Genomic DNA, 24391 nt, shown 5'->3' with positions numbered 1-24391 from the left:
TAAAGAAAGACGCAGAAATCCAAGATAAAAAAAAATGAAAAAATGGAATGCTGAAACCAAGAATGCTTTTCAAAAGCACTTTACTGAGTGTGTAGTTTACACACAGAGAATTTTGTTCATGCAGTAATGTTTGTGGGCATTTCGAAAATCGAGAGAAAATAAAATACTAAACTGTGGTGAAATGTATTAGAAATACAAGGTTGAGAAACGAACATAACAATTTTAAAATATAATTAGGGACGAGACTATTATATGGAATAAAACAGGTTCAAAATAGTTTATTTTGAAATCTGTTAAATGTTGAAAATGTACCACCACTAAGTTAAAAATGTACCAGGTGTGCTAAACCTAATTATTTCCAACTTTGTTTAAATACAAACGCTTCATAATGTATTTGATTTGAATATAAACATTTTATTCGCAACAACATTTGACATTATTTGTCTTGAAGAGGTAGTTCAGGATATTTCAAACACTATAAGGCTTAAAACTAAACACCCTGAAAAAGTATCAGTCTCAATATCAGAACAGTTGGAAGTAAAGCGTGATTTTCGTGAAGCCTACGTTGGTTATTCTCAACATAATATTCATAGTAAAGAATGTTATTTATGAGATAACTGAAGAGCCTATTCTCATAATGAAAAAAATTCGAGTGTAAAGCATCACTTTAGCAAGTTTAACAAAAACAGACTATTTTCAAAAAATAATACCTACTCATGCAGGTAAAATAAGAGTATTGTGAAGTTAAAATAGGTAGAATGCTTTAAAGTCTATACTATACATCCAACACTGATATCAAAGATAAACAGGTTACGAGAATTGTCGTTGAAAGAAATTGTACTTGGAATATAAAGTATTTCCTTGCATATCATTCTTTAATATAGCAAAAACGCAACAATACGTAGAAACGCAAATATGGCAGGCAACACATGACAAAATGTGATATAATACAGTCTGTTATGTCAGTGCCTCATATATTTTATGAACTTTATTAAAATAACAAATATAGATTAACCATAAAGTGTACCTATAATCAGGTATTGACACTACATATTGAAACAGTCAACTATACTACCCAACCTAACAACTGTATTAGGATCAGTGAAGTTTGCATGTGTGTTTTTTTAATTTCGCACAAAGCTACTGGAGGGCTATCTGTGCTAGCCGTCCCTAATTTAGCAGTGGGAAGGCAGCTAGTCATCACCACCCACCGCCAACTCTTGGGCTACTCTTTTACCAACGAATAGTGGGATTGATCGTCACATTATAACGCCCCAACGGCTGAAAGGGCGAGTATGTTTGGCGCGACGGGGATGCGAACCCGCGACCCTCAGATCACTAGTCGCACGCCTTAACACGCTTGGCCATGCCGGGCAGATCAGGGAAGTATGACAATATTTCTGCTTTTGTCCCACTGGTGTCGCTAATGCTTAGTATTATCTAAACACCGGCTGAAGAGTTCTAGATTCACAATTTAAAGAAAAAACAAATCTTGCTAATAATGATACCATTTATATGATATCAGTGTTTGACTAAGTATTGCTTCCTATGCTGGTTGGAAAGCTCATCCCACCTGACTTACCGTTTGTTCGATATCAGGATACTCGACACCTTAAGCTTTTGTATACTAAGTGTATGTGTTTTTCTTATAGCAAAGCCACAGAGAGCCATCTGCTCAGCCCACCGAAGGGAATCGAACCCCTGATTTTAGCGTTGTAAATCCGGAGACATACCGCTGTACTAGCGGGGGGCGTGTATACTAAGAAATAATATGAACTAAAATACTTCATTTTTCTCGATGCGTAACAAAATGATTCAAATTAATAGAAATGTTGTATTGAATTGTACGTTTATTAACAAATATTTAACAAACCAGCCTCCCGTATATTTATGTTTACTTTCGTATAAATAATAATAATAAATCTCACGCTTTAATTTTAGCCTTTTTCTTTCATTGTCACAGTTCCTCAACATGGCAAGTGTCTTTATGAAGATTTTCAATCTTATATGTATGATGTTACTGATTGGACACTGGAGTGGTTGCCTTCAATTCCTTGTGCCTATGTTACAGGAATTTCCATCCAATTCATGGGTTGCTATCAATGAACTTCAGGTAGGCAACGTGGTTATTTTTCATTTGATTCAAGCTAATTAGATTAAAAACTTACTTTATTCAGAACTTTAGAAATGTAATTATAGAAAAACAATGGATGTTTATCGAGCGTGGGTCACGTGTGACCTAATGATTAGCGCGCCAGCATGTAAATCAAGGAGATCGTGTCCTGTTAACACAGAATTGCACTCCGCGCTATTGGGTCGTGTCTGTTATATGAGTGGTGTTCAAATTCCACAATTTCGTTGGAGTCGTACGAGAGCTAGCGTATCAGTTAAAAATTAGGAACGGCTAGCGCAAATATCCTTTGAGTAGCAATGGTTGAGTTGTCTCCGAAACTCTGCGAACTTACAACGCTAAAAACCGGGTTTCGATACCTGTGGTGCGCAGAGCACAGATAGCCCAATGTGTAGCTTTGTGCTTAATTCAAAATAACAACTTGTCTCCGAAACAACCTGTCATCTCAATCAAGTAATATTGGTATAAAAACTAATAATCTTTGCAGTTTCGTTATAATTTTCTCACATTCGCAACAATATCTAGAGATAATGCTACAAAATATGGACAAATTATAAACTAGACTCGAAAGTAAGTATGGGTTTCACAAGGACTTTAAAAAGAATAAATTACCCGAAATATCTACGTTACCCCTAAGGTTGATATTCGTAATAACAAACTATAGCAGGTCACTTTTGTGTAGAAATGGATAACCCGAACAAAAACAACATACATACATATATGTATTGTAAAACACACAATACTCTATATGTTAGCTAAATTAACGAAAGCAGGTGGTTAAAGCGTTTGTCTCGTAATCCGAGTGTCATGGGTTCGAATCCCCATTGCAGCAAACATGATCGCCCTTTCAGCCGTGAGGGCTTTATTATGTGACAGTCAATCTCCCTATTTGTTGGTAAAAGAGTAGTCCAAGAGTCGGCGGTGGGTTGTGATGACAAGCTGCCTTCCATCAAGTCTTACACTTCTAAATTAGGAACGGCTATCGCAGATAGCCCTCTAGTAGCTTTACGCAAACTTTAAAACATTTCCTAATTTTATACTATTTTGTTCCAGGAGAGTTGTTTATTTTTGTCATTATTATATATATATATATATATATACGACTATTCCTGGAAGGAAGAGGAACTATAAAGATAATTAAGGACGCTAAATTTGACTTTTTTTAATGACAGATAGTGATATGCTAGAACACACATATTATCAACAACGTTGTGAAGCTAGAATTTTCACCTACAATAATTTAACTTATACAATAAGTTTAGATTTCATGTAACACGTCTAAGATATGTTCCGATTATAAATAACAGTATTTTGAGACTAAATTTGCCACTTTTTTATATCTAAAGGTCATATTCTCCAACAGTCATTATCACTTAATACGGTGTTGATAGATCTGGCCAGTAACTTTCATACATTTTTCATGTATATGTTCCGATGACCATCAATGGTTAATTGTGAAGTATTGTGAAAATGATATGTAACTGTCACGCATGTTAGTAATATGCTCCAAAGCCATCAATATGTATTAGGCAGTCCACAATTAAACCAACTGTTATACGTGTTTATCTTATGTTCCGGCGACTATCATCAATAGAATTTAGGCAGTACAAAGCTAACGCAACTGTTACAAATGTTTACGTTGTGTTTCAACGACCGTCACCAACAGAATTTAGGTGTCCAGAGTTAAAGCAATTGTTTTACATCGCCATCAAGAGGATTTAGACAGTATAGAGTTAAAGCAACTCTAGTTTATATTCTGACGACTCTTTAGCAGATTTAAACAATACAGAATTAAAGCAACTATTATATATTTTGGTTTGATGTTCTGACGACCATTATCAACAGAATTTAAGCAGTCCACAATTAAACCAATTATTATCCATTGATATTTGATGCTTGTTTGTGATACTTCTATAATCATATTTCATTATTATTTTATAGATTGAACTCTCAGTATATTCACTTTTTGTGTTACTCACAAACCCATAATGTTTAGTAATATATAAACACTCCTGGCTTTCGCGACTGCTGAACAATCTATATTATCGAGTTTTTTTGGTTGTTTTCTTTTCATTTAAGTATATATTGACACTTGTTTATTGAATGAAATTTTCTCTTTTTGCCCATTTTAGAAACGCTAAGTTGAGTTTAGTTTGAGATGTAGCTTGTTGATTGTTCAGATTAGGTTGTAGGTTACAAATTAGGAGTTTTTCCTTTTTCCATTCATATTTCACCGAGTCAATTATTCTGAAGTGTTCAATGTTTGTTTGCTTTTCACTGTAGTCTTTGTTTAGGTGGTTGTAAACTCCAGAGTTATTGAAAGAGCTGTTATGCGTATGTTCCTTGATTTTGGTGGCTAAGGCTTGAGTCATTGAATAAATATAAACAAGCCTGCAGAAGGTACACAAATATTTGTATATTTCCAAATATTTTTGAAGGAGGTATTTTGTCTTTAAACAAGAAAAATTTGCGTATCCGTTTGTTTGCTTAAAGATTACTCTTAAGCTGACTTGGGGATAAGTTGATTGCAGAATGCTTTGATTTTCACTTTTTTTTTTATTTTAATACCGTTGGAAGAATTGAAAGGTAACACCAAAATGACAGGATATTTAAGAACGTCGAAGTCAGGAATGTTGTGATTGCAAACCTTATTGATATATTCAAAAATACTTTTGTTGATGAGTACTTGATTGAAGCATTTTTAATAAAATATTTCTTAATATTGATAACTTCATCAGGAAAATAACCATACGAGCCGATAAGGTTATATGCTTTATGGACTAAAATACTTATTAAACTAGTTTAGTAACAATCAGATATGTATGTGCTGAAATGATAGTAAAGGCCAATTTCGAGCCTGTTGTTCCGGTTGATGGCTTTTAGGTCTAAAAAAAAAACAGCTTAGATTCTTTATGCTCTACAGCCGTTTTCCTATGCTTTGAATTGAAGTAAACTTGAAACGTTTTGACATGGTTTTGCTTTCTGAATACAATAAAAGTGCCTTCAACGTATTTCTTATGAACTAAAGGTTTAAACTAGGACGGGCATAACGATAATCAATTGGATTCATAATGTGACAACAAATTATCTAGTACGGAAATAAGTGGTGACTCCATGGCTGTACCATCAGCTTGATCATATGTCTTATTATTAAACACAAAATGAGACTATTTGAACGTAATTTCAAGTAATTCAGTTATTGAATTTTAGTTGTTTGTTTGTTTTGGAATTTGGCACGAAGCTACTGGAGGACTATCTGTGCTAGCCGTCCCTAATTTAGCAGTGTAAGACTAGGGAAGGCAGCTAGTCATCACCACCCACCGCCAACTCTTGGGCTACTCTTTTACCAACGAATAGCGGGATTGACCGTCACAGTATAACGCCCCCACGGCTGGGAGGGCGAGCATGTTTGGTGCGACGCGGATGCGAACCCGCGACCCTCAGATTACGAGTCGCACGACTTAACGCGCTTGGCCATGCCGGGCCTGAATTTCAGTTAAGCCATTGACATTAGTCTTTTCAGGAAATACGAAGTCGTTACATAATTTGATTGCTTCGTCAAGTGGAATGTTAGCTTATAATATTGCGTATTACAATTTAAAATAACCTGAAATTGGGCTAATTAGGTAATTTGTTTGTTATTTTGATAAAAAAAAAGTTACGCAATGAGCTATCTGTGTTCTGCACGGGTATCGAAACACGATTTCTAGCGGTATATTTCCGCAGCCATACCGCTGTGCCTCTGAGGGGCGAAACTGAGTTAAATTTCAATTAATATTTATAACTTAAACAAACGTTGATATTTATGATACTTGAAAACAGAATTGATGTACACTGTTTCTTTTTTAATACAAATATATTTAATGTACAATAGTAATACAATTTACAACAATGGTTATTACAAATAACGATCTCTGTACAAAACTTTTACAAACTTACAAAGAATATTGAGACTTCTTTCTAGTCTGGAACTTCCTTGGCATTTTATCGAGAATTCACACTGATGGAGTCAATTTCTAGTTGATGTAGGTACAATTCACTTAACAGTGTTGATCACGCGTCAATATTTTCACCACTGAAGTTTTATAATATCTTCATAATGATACTAATACCCGATGTGAACTGGCTGAAGTTAAGTGGTTTCTAGAGTTTGAAATTTTTAAACGTTTCTGGTCAAATATCTGAAGTTCCATATTAATAAGCATTACTACAACACGAACTACTTTTGTAGCTATTTAATATTCTTATAACTAAAACTTCCTTTTCAGAACGTTTTCTGGTTCGAGCAATACTCGTGGGCGTTATTCAAGGCTATGTCACATATGCTGTGTATTGGCTATGGCCGATTTCCTCCACAAAGTTTAACAGATATGTGGTTAACTCTGCTCAGTATGATCAGCGGCGCCATCTGTTATGCATTATTCTTAGGACACACAACTAACCTCATCCAGTCACTAGATTCATCTCGGCGCCAGTATAGAGAAAAGGTTAGTGAAAATTTGTCCTTTTTATTAGTAGTCAGGAGAAAGAGTATTAAAGATATCATTTTTTATTACTGGGCAGAGAAAAATGTTAGTACAAAAACTGTCTTACTTATCAATGTATATTTCTTTGTTTTGAAAGGCAAGGCTACAAAAATGAATTATCTATGCTTCTTCTTCCGCGCGTATCGAAGCACATGTATGTCTTCAGAATATTCTGCTTAGCTATCAGTAGGCTATTAATAGTTACAGAAAAGGTTATTAAATGAACTTTTCTTATTTGCGAATGGTTAAAGAAAATATTAATAAATAATCCTCATTTTTATTAACAGGTAAAAAGGAAGTTAGTAAAACAATTGCCCTTTTTATTTGGAGGTAAAAAGTTAATAAAAGTGATACACTTAGTAACTTGAAGTGATCAATACATTCCGAGTAGTTCCGTCTGACACTTGAATGTGTTGACCACTTCGTATTATTTGCTATTCTGTTAATTTCCATTGAAACTTATTTTTGTAGATAGAAAAAAATATTATTTACCAGTGCATCATATCTGGTTATCGAAAGGCAAAACTATAATACATTTTGTAGGTATTATTCAATATTTAAGCACTTAATGTTATTTTTAGAACTATTGACAGCACATTTCCTTTACCGTCAGTGTGACTCTTTATAACACCTTTATCCATTTCTGAGTAAATCAAACAATATGATACTACAAATAATACAAATATTATAATTGATGAAAAACTAATGCAGAATATATAGATATTTTGATACTTCAAGCAAATTAACATTTTGTATTTTAAAGTGTTTGAATTTTTTATTATAACACTTATAATACTTGTCAGAAAATAACGTTTTAGATTTACCTTTTTTTGCTACACATGTTGTAAGAACGCCTTTAGATACTATTGTAAAAGGTGTCCAAAATCTTGTAAGAACGCTTTTAGATATATTTTAGAAGGTGAACTATATGTTGTAGATCAATTTTAGATACTCTTCTAGGATGTGACATAACTGTTAGAAGAAAACCTGCAGATACAATTGTTGAAGGTGAACAAAATGTCGAAAGAACTCCTTTAGATACTATTGTTGAAGGTGAACTACATGTTGTAAGATCGCATTTAGATACTATTGTGCACGGTGACTTAAAATCGCCTTCAGATATTATTGTTGAAGGTGAACAAAATGTCGAAAGAACGCTTTTAGATACTATTGTACAAGGTGAACTACATGTTGTAAGAACACCTTTACCTACTATTTTGCAAGGTGATCTACATGTTATTGGAACACTTTTAGATAAAGATGTACAAGATAATTTACATGTTGCAAGATCGTATTTAGATAGTACTGTTGAAGGTAACCTACATATTGCAAGAACGCCTTTATATAATACTTTAGTAGGTGACCAAGATTTTGTAAAACGACTTTATATAGTATGGTAGAAGTTGTTATACATGTTTTAAGAACACCTTTAAATACTGTTATTGAAGGTGACCTACACCCTTGTGCTAATTAATTGAAACAAGACGGCAAATTACGATTTTTTTTCAATTTTTTGCGTTTTATTTCTGTGAATCCAAAAATTACTCACAAATTAATAATGATATGACCGCCTTTATTTTTCAAAAGATCACGAGTTGACTGCAATCATTACTAATTTTTGGATCGCGATACTACACCTGAATTATGGCCTCAATTAGCTTATCTTTCGTGGTACAGTCTTTTCCCTGAATTCTTTCTTTACAAATCGCCCAAACATTTTCAATAGGATTTAAGTCCGGAGAGTTTCCAGGCCAGTCCAGCACCTTTATTCACGTTGTAGTCATAAAATTCTTCAAAAGTTTCGATGTGTGGCACGGGGCCAGATCTTGCTGAAAAATGCCAGATCCATCTGGAAATCTTTTTTTCAATTCTGGAACGATTCTTCTCTGCAAAACTTCGATGTACTGTGGTCCTTGGATCATACCTTCTACGATATGTAAGCCTCCGACGCCATAGTAGCTGAAAAAGCCCCAAAACATCTTCTTCAAGGGATGTTTTACGAACTGATTGATGTGAGATTCTCGAAGTTTCTCACCTGGAGATCTGCAAAACTTCTTTGACCCTGTACGAAGAAATGAGTCTCGTTACTGAATAACATCTTCCTCTATTGTTCTTGCGTCCAGTTCTCGTATTTCAGACCCCATTGATAACGTTTCTTCTTCATTGAGTTGGTAAGAAGTTGTTTTTGACTGGTCTCCTTGCCCTTCTAACGCAATTTCGAATGACGTAATATTCCTCAAAATTTCGTCATATATCCCAAAAACAGATCGACTATACTGCATAACACATCTATTGACGCCGCCTGTGTGAAAAAATAACTATTAAAGGAAATCAGCGGATCCAGCGAGCCTACACCGACCGCCATGCTGAAAATATTGTAAAATGACCATTTGTTTCAATTAACTTGCACAAGGGTGAACGTATTTTAAGAAAGTCTATATATACTATTGTACCAGGAGACCTACATATTGTCAGCATACCTTCATATACTATTGTACATGATGATTTACATGTTGTAAGAACACTTTTATAAATTATTGAAGAAGGTGACTTTCCTCTTATAGGAATGCCTTTATATACTATTCTAGAAGGTGACCTAAATTTTGTAAGAACAGCTTTAGATACCATTGTATCTTATCTAATCAACATCAACAGTTATAGAGGTGACTTTAATGTGAAACTAACACAGACTGTATTGCAACAGAATAGAGAAGAACAACTCGTTATATCAGCTGTATTCTAAAGTAACTAAAACAGTCTGTGTGGACTTTGACGAAAAAAGACACGTTTCTTTATTGCCATAGATACAACTATAATAAACAACAGTGTATCCAACGTATGTAATACCTTTGAATTGTTTTAATATATTATTTTAAAAGAAATGGATTGTATGCTCTTGAGATTAAGACTCTCGTCAACACAACTTTAAGAGGAATGTACCATGTAATGTGAGTGTAGTATTAAGACAAAAAAAACGAAAAATGCAGTTAAGATATTGGTATTTCTGATTGAATATGTCTCTCTTTTTGTTCATAGATGAATTTTTAGTTTGTTAGCTGTCAACAAAGATAAAGGATTTTGTACAAGGTCTAATAAGTTCCTTGATAAATAGAACTATTAACGTGAACCAACTGAAAGTAGTTAACAGGAAGGAACAAAACTAAAAATAAAGAATAGGAAGAAGTAGTCCATTAGAATGGTAAAATTTTTTAGTTGTGATGTTGTAGAATAGTTAGGTAAAACAGTCGAAGTACGAAATATATATAGAAGTAAGGGTTTTTATCTCAAACATTTGTCAAATTTCGATTAAACATTTGTATCTATATCACTTGATTTGATTTTATTTGCTTTATATGAAAAAAGCTGAAGATTAAGGTAATATTAAATTTGTATACAATACACACAAAGAATTAAACTAGTAGTTAACTTAGTTTTTCCTATTATATCCGTGCTTCACAGAAGCTGATTTTGATTTTAACTTGTAGAATTGCAATAAAAAATAATTACAACTTTTATTAATCAAAACTTGTGTAACTTCATCAACCAAGTAAAATTTCGGGCAAAGAAGGTATTTTCCTTTATATTTTTTACAACCAGCATCTTAATTCAAGCATAAACTGAAACATACTGAGACTCATATAAACAGGTAGACTAACGCGTTGAAGAACAAAACTACACTCTGTGTTGCGAGTACCACGGGTATCAAAACCCGGTTTTTAACCTTATAAGCCTTCATTCTTACCGCTGAGCCATTAGAAGGTTGTTTATCGGTGTTTGCTCTTTTTTTTTTCCAAAGTAATTGATCTAATTTCTTTAAAGACGACTAAAGATTCGGAAATTATGTTTTCTAGCTATAATTATATGTTATCTTTGTGTGCTTTCAATGATTTTACATGGTAATCTTCAGACTGAGAAGCAAGTGTACGTTGTTAATGTTTTACTACTACATGATCCTCGCACAACCAAAATTTATAAGTTTTGGAACAAGAAACTGTAATTATATAAACTGGTCAGTAACTCATTTCCATTTACTGACAATATATAACCTCTATGGGAATCATAATTCCCTGGTCTCATTTCACGCCTCATTAACAGTTGAAACAAGTTGAAGAATATATGGCCTATCGTAAACTGCCACGTGACCTTCGTCATAGAATTACAGATTACTTTGAGCATCGCTATCAAGGCAAGTACTTTGATGAGAACGCCATCTTAGGAGAACTTTCTGAAAAATTAAGGGAGGTAAGGCAATAATCAAAATTATCTTTAAATTTTCTCTTATTGTTTCATGAAAATCTTATTATATTATTTTTTTACTAAAAGTAAAAATATTTTCCATCTTAAAGAAGACATTTGGTTTGTTCCTGCTCTTAACTTTATAAAATATTTATAATACAACTTTGCAGTCAGTTGATCACACTTGTTTGTTTTAAGTACACACACATTTTTTACATTACAATAATTTATAAAATAATTAAATAATAAAATTTAATTTGCAGTTGCTTATTAAGTATTTCCATGTTATAAGAAAAAATGTAAATATTAAGAATTAAGGATAAAACTACAAACAACAATGTACACTTTCTGTATGTTAACCACAAATTACAAGTTAGTTCTCCTTTCATCGAAATTCATATCTCTTTCTTTTTATTTCCATGTAAATTGTTCGAATGAATAATACCCCAAATGACTAAAGTATATATCTCATAAAAGTGTTCTATAGATGTCTTATTCCTGATTTAACGGAAATTATTAAATAGTTGTGAATCTTTCTTTCTCTCTCACTCTCTTCAGGATGTTATAAATTTCAACTGTCGGTCACTTGTTGCTTCAGTTCCCTTCTTTTCAAACGCTGACTCGAATTTTGTTAACGACGTTGTTACTAAACTTGAATACGAAGTCTTCCAACCGGGAGATATTATCATTAAAGAAGGGACACTGGGGACAAAGATGTATTTTATTCAAGAAGGAATAGTAGATATTATAATGTCAAATGGTATAATTGCCACAAGTCTGTCTGATGGATCGTATTTTGGAGGTAAGCCAACCTTATTTTATGTTGGATGCATTTTCGAAATAAGTTGCTATTTCATCTCATAGATCGTATAAGTAAACGTATGTAAAGTTAATTGCACTTTGAAGTAAAGTTAGGCTGATTGACAGATCTAATTTTGAGGGTAAATTATAAATTCGTCTGACAAATTGTATTGTGGAATAAAGTTGCTTGTAGGTCTCATTATTTGTATATTAGAGGTAACTTTACAAATATTTGATGGTGAATCGTATTTAAGAAGATATTAATAATCTGTCTTACAGACTGTATTTTGGAAGTAACATATGACATAACATCTAACATAATGTTTGGGGACAACATCATCCGCTGTGTCATCCTCTAAGCCAAACTAAAACTATTAAATAAAAAGAATTAAAGCCAGCCCTTATGATTCATATATCTATCAAGCTTTTGTTTAACCTCATTCAAATTTACTGCCTCCATAACATCCAAAAACAACCCATTTCATAACCCACCCATCCTGTTTGAAAAATAAAATTATCTTAGCTGAAGAGAAGTTCTACCTTACCTAAACCTATATTTGTGCCCCGTGGTTCTAATACTATCGTTGTTAAATGTGGTAAGTGTTGATGCATCAGCATTATTAATTATTTTACATTCTACACTTCAATCATATCCTCTCTAAATTTTTTTCAATAGAAACAATTCTAAAGATCATATGACAGCCTCTCTATCCCAGGTAACATTTTAATAATCCTCCTCTGAATACTTTCCAACAGTTCAATGTCTTTCTGAGATAAGGGGCTCAGAACTGAAAACAGCGGCCTAACTAGTGACTTGTACAATGAAATTATAACCTCTTTAGACTTCTATTCGATATTTCTGTAGATACAACCAAAAGTCCTATTTTCCCTACCACTAGCAACAGTACATTTCTTGGATGGTTTAACAGACTGATCACCAAAGCCCTTTTCTTTCATGACATTCTTAAAGTTACAGCTGGTATGGATAGAGAAAGCATTAATAGAGGAGCAAACAACATTTCGACCTTCTGAACCTGGCGATGACCGAAAAAGGTTGAAACTTTGTTCACTCCTCTATTAATGCTTTCTCTACCCATACCAGCCGTTTTTAAATATATAATTTTCTCCACAAGTGGGTTTTCTCGTCATCACGGACTAAACAAACTATTCTATTCACACACCATGTCAAAAAGTCGTTTATAAATATAACGTATTTAAGTTCATAATCCATATCCTTCTGTATTCCTTTTGGTTTCCCTCCCTCCAACAGCTCGTCATCTACATAAGCCAAGGGCTGAAATCTGTTGTCAAACAGTTTAGGGTCTTTATAATTACCTTCACGACTTTTAACTCTGTTACTACCCTTTCTAACTTCCAGAATTTCATTGTTAATCTTAGCTGACGTTTTCCTTGCATGTTAAAGCTAAGTTGCTTTTGAAGTCCTGCTGTCATTTTCTGCAGTTTATACTTCTCTTTAGCTATTTTCTCAACTTTAGTTAGAGTAACGTCCAACGTTTCTTTCAACCTCCAAACTCTATATATATAAATTGAAAACCTCACTACTAGTTTCCTTAAAAGTGCATAGTAGTCCAGAGTTCCCAAATAAAACCTATTCATTTCACTTATTGCACCAAACAAATTGGAAACGCTTAACCCCGTAACAAGTTTTAACCGTTGTATTATTTGTAGAATCAAAATAAACACTTGATACTATGATTAAGTACTAGTAGCTTGTTGTTAAAGTGTTAAGCCTAAGTTTGCCAATTAGCTAGTTTTAGAATATATTTATTAAATAAACATGGATTCAATTTGTCTTACACTGCAAGGTGAATTGTAATTACGCCTAAAGAAATGTGACGCGTAATAAGCCTAATTTAATGTTATACTACACGTTACACTACTGAAAGCTTACACTTACTGTTTTAGTCCAAAATCCAACTATATCTAATTATTTTTGTTATTCAATTCTAGCCTCTAAAGATAAAAACAGTAAAATCAAATAATATCCAAAAATCCACAATATTACAAAAACTTAGCTTTCTAACATATTTTTGTATTTAAGAAAGTATTAAAAGTCCGTTTTTCAGATTGTATTTCGGAAGAAAGTTACAAGTATTTGCTTTTGGATTGTATTTGGAAGAAAGTTACCATTATATTATAAAAAAACACAAATTACAAGTTGATTCTCCTTTTATCGAAATTCATATCTGTATTTATACTTCGATATTTTGAAGTAAACTATAAATATGTTATAGCGATCATACATTGGAAGTAAGCTATAAATATTTCTGACGGATTGGGTTTTGGAGGTAAATTTGAAAGATCGTATTATGTAAGTAAATCACAAATTTGTATGGTGTATAGTGATTTGGTGGTACATAAATGTATTCAACAACAGATAGTGTTATAGGTGCACAGCAAAATATTTTACAGAGATTATAAAAAAAATTATAAATTCAGAACGTCATATCTCACGCACGTTATGGTATAGGAAAGTAATACTAGACAGGCATATTAAGGGTATGATGCGGATACAAATATTTCGGTTGCTAAATAGTGCTGCTTGGCCACAGTTGTTTCTTTTGCATATTTCCCTAGGGTAAAAATAGGCCTGTTATACATAGAGTAGTTTGTGATGATGAGAAACCCACTTGAAGTAAATATATATTCTTAAGACGGCTCTTTGTTAACTTCAATATGACTTAAGAAGGTTGAAACGTTGTTCTGTACTTTATTTTAATTAATGTTCTAATGCCCATACCAGTCATCTTGAGAATACATATTCACAGAGTAGTTTATACAACCAACATAAAACTGACAAGAGTACAGAGGTGTGGTATAATGAAATATTATTACATCAAAGGATGCAATGGCCGAGACAACTTTCACTGAATACCCGGATGTGCATATAACATGTATGAAAGACCTTGTTTCAGTATTAAAGAGACTGGTTACACTTTTGATATGCCATGTACAGGCAATTCACCGACACTTATTGAAGCTATTGCTGATGGCTGTTGTGTCTTAGTAGACCACACCAGAAAAATAGTACGTTTGTATAGTAGTTCACTTTACGTCACTCTCTAAATTTGCGAATTGTAAATGTTCGTAAGGCTCTTCAGTCAACTTTGCAATTTTTTTTTAGAAACTGCATCATTTTCAAGGATTGAAGAAGTTGGAGTTAACATGACTTGTTGATTCTGTGTTGCAACTGTTTGAGAAGACATATCGATTACCAACAGCTAATCAGTATAACATGGATAAGTGAAGTGCATTACATCATATGTAGAGGCGTCAACACGCGCAATTGCATTATCTGGTTGGAACCTAATACACGCATTACATTTTATTACACACCTATAACAAGATTAGGTATCAGTATGGTGTATTTTCACAGCTTGTTTTTTTTATCAGACCGTACGTTTTTGAAGAACAATCAACACCTGTGCTACAAACATGCGGTATCAATCTGCATTGTACCATTCAAGACTCATAACCAATGTTATCCCCATGTTGTTACAAGGAAACGTGATATGTGGTGTCGAGCAGGATAGTGCCTCTCCTCATAATAGCACCTATGTAAAGCACGTCTTAAGGGAACACTTTCAGGATTTCTGGTTGTGAGGATACTTCAAGTTGCTTGTATATCATTGGATACCGTGTACAATATCAGGCTATAATGATACAGTTGTGCGGAAAGTGGTCAGCATACTATATGAGATGTTCCTTGTTTCTGTAATGTTAAATGGGTGCTGACAGAGAAAATTTTGCATGTTTGTTGTTATTTATTAGGTATTAGGTTTTAGTGGCATCCCTTATGGCAACATGTAACAACTAAAGCATTTGAATCTGCGTGATACCCTTAACACCCCAATGCGATTTTCTATTCATACCATGTGTGATATACGTTTCGCCGAACTACAGAGGTTTTTCATACTTATCCTCTCAATAATGGATCCGCTTCAATCCACTTTGGTGAGGACATTAGTACATCTGAAGCGAAAACAGTACAAACCATGACTATAAACATCTCCAGTACCTAACATAAAACACATTCATACATTAAAGAAAAACAACAGAATTATTAATTTAATGAAATTTGAAAAGCTGGATGATAGTTGTTCTGTAATAGATAACTCAAAAAATAATGATATTTCAGAAATATAACAAAGTATCACAGAAACACACCAAGTTTTAACCCAAATAATCAATGTATCATCAAAAGAATTAAAGTGTTACAGAAATACACTAAGGTGTCACCATAATAATAAACATAGCGCAAAAATACACCTGTGTATCACTAAAAGAATGACGGTAGCACAGAAATACATTAAAGTACTACTAAAAGAATGACAGTAGCACAGAAATACATTAAAGTACTACTAAAAGAATCAAGGTAGCATAGAAATACACTAAGGTATTATTAAAATACTTAAGGTAGTACGGAAATGAGCTAAAGTGTCATTAAAAGAATCAGGTACACAGAAATACACTAAGATTATCCTGGATCAATCTAGATGTTAAACAAAAACTACCAAGATGTCCAAGGAGTGCGTTAAGATATCTTAGGTTGTCTTCAAAGCAATCAAGGTATTGTAGAAGTGCACTAAAGTCAAAACATGAAACCTAAACAGAAAAAATATCCGAAACGATCAAGACAGCTCGAAACACATAAATGTTATCATCGACGCAGTAACAAAAATTATAAAATATTGTACAAATGTATTCTTAGAATGATCGAAGTTTTAAACATATGTACAATGATTTACTGAAAATTATAATTATGTCACGTACGTTCAACAAGGTATCTCCTAAATGACTAATATATCATAGAGACTCGATATCGAGAACCTTAAATAGAAACTGACTCGTGTACATGTCTGGTAAGAATCTACATGTTTTTAATTGAGAACGTCATACGTTGTGTTTATTTTCTTCTGTACAAAAGCTAATAACCAGGTTTTACGAGGAGGCTGGTATCTAGCGATAGTAGTAATAAATATATATATAGGCACATATGTTTGATATTCATTCTATGTATTTGTATGAGTATATAACATGTATTGAACTTATTATTTACTTTATTCTCAGTTTGAAAGTGTTATAATTTCGGCGTATGACACAAATAGTTAACATTTGTGTAAAGTTATTTTGTTTCTAATAAATACCACACATTGCTTTACTTATACCCAACTGGCATGAATACGCTACAAAATATTTTATGTTAAATATTTTTGTTTTTTATTATTTTCTTCCTCTTTAGAGTTAACATATAACTCAGGATTAATTAGAAATAAAAAGTTTAAGAAAGCAAGCATTCTCTACATATAGGTTGCAGATTTTTGTTTATTCATATACAGGTTCTATAGCGTGAAGTATCATTTACAGATTTTTGTTTGTTCGTATACTATATGAAGTATCGGTTGTAGATTTCTTTTTGTTCATATACCAGTGCTGCAACACGAAGTATCATTTACAGATTTTTGTTTGTTCATTTACCACTGCTGTAAAGTGAACTGTCGGTTACATATTTTTTCTATTCGTGCTATAACGTGAAGTAAAAGATCGATCTAACTATAATCGTATAGAATAAATTAGTATAAACTAATGTGGCACCTTACAATATGTAATTAGCACATATGTTTTCAAAGCTACGTTATTATACTTACATTGCTATTCTGTGTTCAACATCCTCATCTGATGTAAATAAATAAAAGAATTCTTTAAAATATTAGATCACCTAACCATTACTAGTAAAATAGCGGCAGGTATTTGATAAAACTGCTTAAAAACGCATCCTGTAACGTTACATAAATATAATGCAATAACATTTAGAAGGTAAAAATGTGTATGATTTATAGAAATTGTTAGCTCGGATATTGACTAACATGACGTTTCTTTCGTTGTAAAATAATATAGAAAGTTTATTTCTGGACTTGTTTATAGAAATATGTTTACTCACCAATGCCCGAAGAGTAGCCAGCGTCCGAGCAGAGACTTATTGCAACTTGTTCTCTCTCTCTGTGGAGCACTTTAACACCGTTCTGGACATGTATCCACTGATGCGACGAACAATGGAGTCTATCGCAGCTGAAAGGCTGAATAAGATCGGTAAAAACCCAAATATCGTAAGTCAGAGGGAAGATCTGCAGACTGACTTGAACACAGTGAATGCTATACTTCTGTCCTATCAGTTTGCCAGTAGTGAGGTGTCAGGCGGCAAGAATGAACATACTATTGCGGCCGCTCTCAAGAGCACTATTCCTCGTCCTAAGTCTGAAAGCTGTTTCCCTCATATAGACTTTGGACGTTTTGAACCTTCTTTTCTTCCAAGATCAGAGACATTTTTACCAATCTCTTAGCAGCACACATGATGAAACAACCTTCCACGCTTGACACAATCAGAATAGCGAAAACTGTTAATTTATTTTTATTTAACAGTACAGATTACCAGAGCTTTGAAAAATAAAATTAAACTCTGGCGTTTCGTCCTAAACTGATAGTGGAAATGTTCCTCCTTCATAAATTCTAGAGTATGCAATAAATAAGAGATAATATAAAGTATATACAGAGAGATTGAGAGAAACTTTTCTTGCAAGACTTTAGCAGGTTGCTGATCATTATCACCAGAAAAACAGACTAGTATCAGGTTACACATCTTCAAGCATCGAATATAAACACAACACACATTTAACAACTCACTTAGATTTTTCCTCGTTAAATTAGTGAGGTTCATTGTACATGACACAAAATTAGTTTTTGAGACTATAACCATTCACAAGGAACTCTAGGACATTCCACTAACTTACTTTCAGTTTTCTTGACGTGTAGCTGTGTCGCGAGACTTAACTGCTTACTTCATGGACAGCAAGATGTTCAAAACTATTGGTTAACAGAATAAGAAGAAATAACAATGTATATCACCGTCCTCTTCTAGAATGCTAGTCGACTAAAATAGCGAAATAACGGTGGCCATAAAGATACGTGTTCTTCCGTAGTAATAAAAAATGATACACGTAATTTACCCCAAAACGTGGTCTATGATAAGCAAAATTTGTTATGGTTTCTAAATATGTCAATAGTGTTGACTAACCAACTAATTCATATTCTGTAGCTATGCATATCTCAGAAATAAAACTATTAAGTCCAGTAAGAACCGTTGTGTGAGAGAAAGTGAATGACGGCTGCATTATGCATTATTGACTACACAACATGTCTAGTCCTCTGGCTAAACTATAACAGCAACGTGTTATTAAATGTAGTAAAACTATGTTCATTTTAATATATATATATATAAAGACTGGGTTATGTTTATTTTCCTGTATTATTTACAGAAGCTCACTATGCAGTGTTTACAAAAAAGCACGATTCCCGAAGTGAACAGACAAAGAGTCCCTCTTATGTGACCTCTTTAGGTGCAAAAAAGTTACTGGGTAATTTGTTAGCTAAGCCGATGTATTTCAATTGCTTTAATATAAATAAATGAATGTTTGCCATCCTATGACAACACTACTGGTCAACTTGGAAGTTTTATAGATATTATGATATTAAATTCCCATACAATTTAACGATCTCGTGCACAAAAGATAGTTTATATCGATATTGCGCGTTTCCATCACAGTTCACATTATCCCAGTTCGCACTTTTGGATACTACAAGATACGTCTTAGAAGAGTAGTATATAGACTTACAAATTAAGAAACATGAAATTGAGAAAGGGTAAATAACAAATTACAGCAGTTGCAGCGAAACACTGCAAAAAAAGTTTAAACCCGAATAAATGTAGTTGTGGTAATAACACAAAAAAATCATTGAAAAAACAACAACCTGTCTAATCAGGATCTAATGCAGGTTGGTTGCAAGCACCGAATTGTTTAAGTAAAAATTGAAGCAACGTGCATGCTAACAGCATTGTTAGATGTTATGAAAATAAGGTCACTTTTGCATGGTGAAAATTTGAAAATTTCATATTGTTATATACATATATATATATATATATATATGAACTTAAATATTTTATGATGCACAAAAGAGAACTGTCTAAAAGGTTTAACTAATTGTATTTATTTATGGAAACGTTTCATAACATTTATATACCGACATTATACTTGTCACATATAAACCAGTATTGGATACCATAGATAGGTTAATACCGATCGTGGACATTGAATGATGATAATATTTTGGATATTCGCTTCGTACCGTCGATACTGATCTCATTAATTGGAACATGTCTAATATTTCTGGGAGGTTATTACCCCCAGCTGTCTTGGGTGTTGTACCTTTTAAAGTTTTTCCTGCAGTTGGTATAACTTCAATTAACATTATAGTTTATTTTACTCAGTACAATTTTTAGAGTTACGATTGCTTTTATCGCTGTGTTATGTTTGTTTATTTGTTTGAGCGCTAAGCCACAGTAGGCTACCTGCGCTCTGTCTTTGAGTGTGTGGGGAAAGGAATTCTGGGTTTTACCGTTGTAATTCTGTACTTACCGCCGACCTAGAAGGGAACTTTTGATGTTATTGCCCATTGTAACTAATGATATTTTAAATGTTTTATTCTTATTTATATATATATCTAAATGGACGGTGTTCTCTACATTAAGGTTTGGTTCACAAAACTGAACCGTACTAAGCCACGAAAATGGTACCAACCGAAGAAAAACGCATAAGCATTATACACACACACACATATATATATAAAGTCATTTGAGACATCTACTATTTTTGTAAGATACACCTGAATACATACACACACACATACATATATATAGTTCATCATGGTGCTTACCTTTCAATGATTATATTATTTTTAGCACAATTACTTCCCAGTGACACAGCACTATGTCCGCGGACTCACACGCTAGAAATCAAATTTCGGTACCCGTAGTGGGTAAAGTACAGATAGCATATTGTTTATCTTTGTGTTTAACTCCACCCAACCAATCTTGCCATAGTTAATACTTTATGCTATTATACTGAAAAAGAACTTTATTACGCATTCAGTAAAGTATCATTGAGTATAATTCATGAGGTAGTCATTGAAACATTTCTCAACAAACCTGTAATCCATTTTTAAATATGAAGCTTAGTACTTTTGGTCTCAGCCTTGAACGACATTGTATAAAGCACAAGAGCTAAATAGTTAAGTTAGAGTTCTTAGATTATAATCACCATTCATTTAAGGAAACTTACCATAACTAGGTTAGCTGTTTGTCAGCACCATTAATCGCCTGCCTACACTGCTATCTCTAACCGAATAATGGAATTAGCTGTGTCAATCATACCATTATCTTAGCTGAAAATGCAAAGTATGTTTAGCGGTGTATCCCGACTTTCCGTTCCGACATTTTATTTTATATGAATTTACGTACCCCTTCCAATATTAAGTTCATATTCCAACTTACGTCATTCATGAATTTTTCAATTGGGACTTTCAAGAAAGGAAACACTTATAAATATCCTCTATAAATACCTTTTATGATACTTGATAATTGGTTATCTTTTGTTACAAGCAAGTCAGCAATTCTTATATACCTAAGTATAATGAATGTGAAAGATTGGAAAAACGTGCGATATATTTAGCAAGTAACGAAAAGTTTAGTAAAACTATCATATCAATAAAGTAAATTTGTTTGTTGGTTTACAAGATGGTGTAATGAAAATGTAAATTTGATATCTAAAAACAGTTTTTTTAATATAAAATTACGTTTTCTGAAAACTTTCCATTGTATATAACATAATATAAAATTTTATTTCATAAATAAACATAAACTTTAAAACCGGAAAAAATATTTTTTGCACTAAAGATCGTGCACTTTTAACCCGGTTTTCATTACTAACAAATGTAATTTAACTAAATACGAACTTTTTACATGATAACGTGTGGGTGTTTTCTAAAAGCAAAGCCACATCGGGCTATCTGCTGAGCCCACCAAGGGGAATTGAATCCCTGATTTTACGTGGTAAATCCGTAGACATACCGCTGTACTAGCGGACGACAACATGATTATGTTAAACTAAAATTAGATATATATTTACTTTATGAGCCTATATAGTAATTGTAGATATTTTTGACACAGCTGAAAGCAAAGAGGAATGTTATAAAATTAAAATAAAACTCCTATCAACATATTATCCCTACCAGTAATTACAGGAACTTCTAGTATCATATTCTTTTCTGACAAAACATATTTTCGCAATGAAAATTTATTTGTGGTTTTGATGTAGTATAATTTTCGCTTTTTTTGTGTTTAGTTAAACATTGACTGCTTTTTCCCTTTTTGATAGAATTTACTAAAGACGATTTAAATGTTTTTAATTAAAGGTGGCATAATGAAAATGTGTGATGATGATGGTGCTAGTTACAACTTATTCAGTTTTCTTTCGATTTCGTAACTGAAAGCGTAGTTGTTATATTTGTATCACAATGTATGCCAAACTTTATATAAGTTTCAACAAAATCAATTAACTTTCGAACTTTTTGTGTATAATCCCTGCCATCCAGCGCCATTAATTGATGGAGAAATGTTTTGTTCAGATGTGTTGGACTCTTGTTGAAACGATTCCTCTTTCAATTACTTGTCACACTGCCTTTTATTCATTCACTCACAGTCTCAGATAACTGTGTTGAGCATAGAGTGAAAAGTTTTATGTTTATGAACTATAGCTCATGGATTTTAATATCTAGGAGAGTAATATGTTGAGTTTTAATTTTTTACTGTAACTCAATAATTATTAATTATAAGAAGTCATATATAAATGTTTTCTCCATTACGTTGAATACACAAAGTTCTCACACGTTTATGTAAATATTTCTTTATTATTTTCGCAGTATGAAGGTTGCTTTTTTATTTATTATATTCATCCGTCAAGATAAGAAATTTTTTCATACTTTCTCACATTACAGGATGAATCATTATAATGTAAGATAATAAGAGTGTTTCTGCACTTGAGTAATGTACAATAACCGTTATGGCTTTTCACTTCTAAAGGTTTTACTATATTGTCACCAAATATTCTTTATAAGAAATGATGTTAAACCACCACCTAGTGGATTAGGTTGAAATAACAACATATCGAGACTTTTCTTTTTTTTAATTACTTATGAATTTCTTTTCCTCACCCAAATGTGAATATCAAGGAAGTAAAGATGACATATACTGATTATTTTGATTTACTCATAGAAGCCAAACATTTGCACCATTATTAAAAATACGAAAAACAGTTTAAGTAGTATTTACTTGTTGTTATTGTAAAATGAAATAATATGTTGATAATACCCTTTATACACAGTCTATACGTAAAACATGATATCTCCCTGATCTAGAGGTAAAGTAGTATTTTTGGTGATAGGGCAAGGAATATAAATTCCGTTAATTATTTTTTAAGTTATTGTATTCACAATTATAAAGTTTGGAAATAGCTGTATCCAAATATACAGTTAAAAACCTGATTTCGATACCCGTGGTGGGCAGAGTATAGATAGCACTTTGTATAACTTTATGCTTAATTACAGCTAACAATCAAATATACAATCCATACGGTGATAATTTTTCAATCAGGAATTATGACAAGTTAAAAGTAAAATATTTCTGTGTGGCCAAAACTTTACTAGAAACATTTACACACACACTAATTTGTTTGTTTTTTTTATTTTCAAATTGGCTTATAGGACTTTTCTTCATTGTTTTATTGATGTTGTAGTTCTTTTTTTAGGATATTACTACTACTTTTATTAGTATTTTCTTTTTAATTAAAATCAAGGGGAAAATGTTTGCATATTTTGTAACAAATAAGATCATTATTACTAAGATGCAATACAAATACACTTGGTGTTGTCAAACTCAAAATTAATATTATATTAAACATCTACTTATGTAATTTGTATAATGAGATAGCTTCTATGGACATTACAAATAATTTATTAGAAACTTTTATAAGACAATTTTAAAAGGATGTGTAATTCAGCACTTCATTTACTACAACATAGCCTTACCAAAACATAAATAAGGATAAAGTATAACATCAAATTATTATAAATATCGTCTAACCTTCTATAAGTTCGTATTAAGCATTCAGTACTTGGTTGATCCTCCTCGTACTCTAATAACCAATAGCCAGATGATTAAGGTGCTCGACTTGTAATCTGAGGGTCGCGGGTTCGAATGCCCATCACATCAAACATGCTCGCCCCTTCAGCCGGAGGGGGCATTATAATGTGACGGTCAATTCCACTATTTGTTGATAAAAGAGTAGCCCAAGAGTTGGCGATGGATGATGATGACTAGCTGCCTTTCCTCTGATCTTGCACTGCTAAATTAGGAATGGCTAACGCAGATAGTCCTTGTGTAACTTTTTAAAACAAACTCTAATAACATTCGCAAGATGACATAGCATACTGTCGCTGAGATGATTGATGTAATCCACCATAATTTCAACCAAAGTCCTCACCAGAAAAAGCTGTAATTCAACTGCAGTAGATGCTTTATTATCGTGTGTAGCAATTTTCTAGCTCAGTTATGCCCTACAGTTCTCAATGAGATTACAGTATGAAAACTTTGCTGGCCATGGCAGTCTTGTAATGTCGTCTTAGTCGAGATAATCCTGCACAATACATGCACTGTGAGAAGTGGCATTATCATCTTGGAACACAAAGCTATTGCTAAACCTCTTCCTAGCATACAGCAGAAATATCG

At 32.8% G+C, this 24391-nt stretch overlaps 1 protein-coding gene across 3 annotated transcripts in view; it reads left to right on the top strand.

Annotated features, from left to right (window-relative positions):
• Positions 1-19410, top strand: part of LOC143229191 (potassium/sodium hyperpolarization-activated cyclic nucleotide-gated channel 2-like) — a 70050-nt gene extending 50640 nt beyond the window's left edge. For all 3 annotated transcript variants that reach the window (XM_076461155.1, XM_076461153.1, XM_076461154.1), the window contains exons 5-9: positions 1964-2113; positions 6400-6618; positions 10753-10899; positions 11452-11695; positions 17641-19410. In XM_076461155.1, the coding sequence (XP_076317270.1) occupies positions 1964-2113; positions 6400-6618; positions 10753-10899; positions 11452-11695; positions 17641-18056 (1176 nt within the window). In that variant the 3' untranslated portion in view covers positions 18057-19410. The remainder of the gene's footprint in view (positions 1-1963; positions 2114-6399; positions 6619-10752; positions 10900-11451; positions 11696-17640) is intronic.
• Positions 19411-24391: the final 4981 nt, after the last annotated feature.

The sequence above is a fragment of the Tachypleus tridentatus genome, chromosome 10, assembly GCF_004210375.1.
Source record: "Tachypleus tridentatus isolate NWPU-2018 chromosome 10, ASM421037v1, whole genome shotgun sequence".
In the NCBI taxonomy this organism is placed as follows: Eukaryota; Metazoa; Arthropoda; class Merostomata; order Xiphosura; family Limulidae; genus Tachypleus; species Tachypleus tridentatus.
Note: the sequence above shows the minus strand (reverse complement) of the source record. Positions and strands in the feature narration are given on the sequence as shown.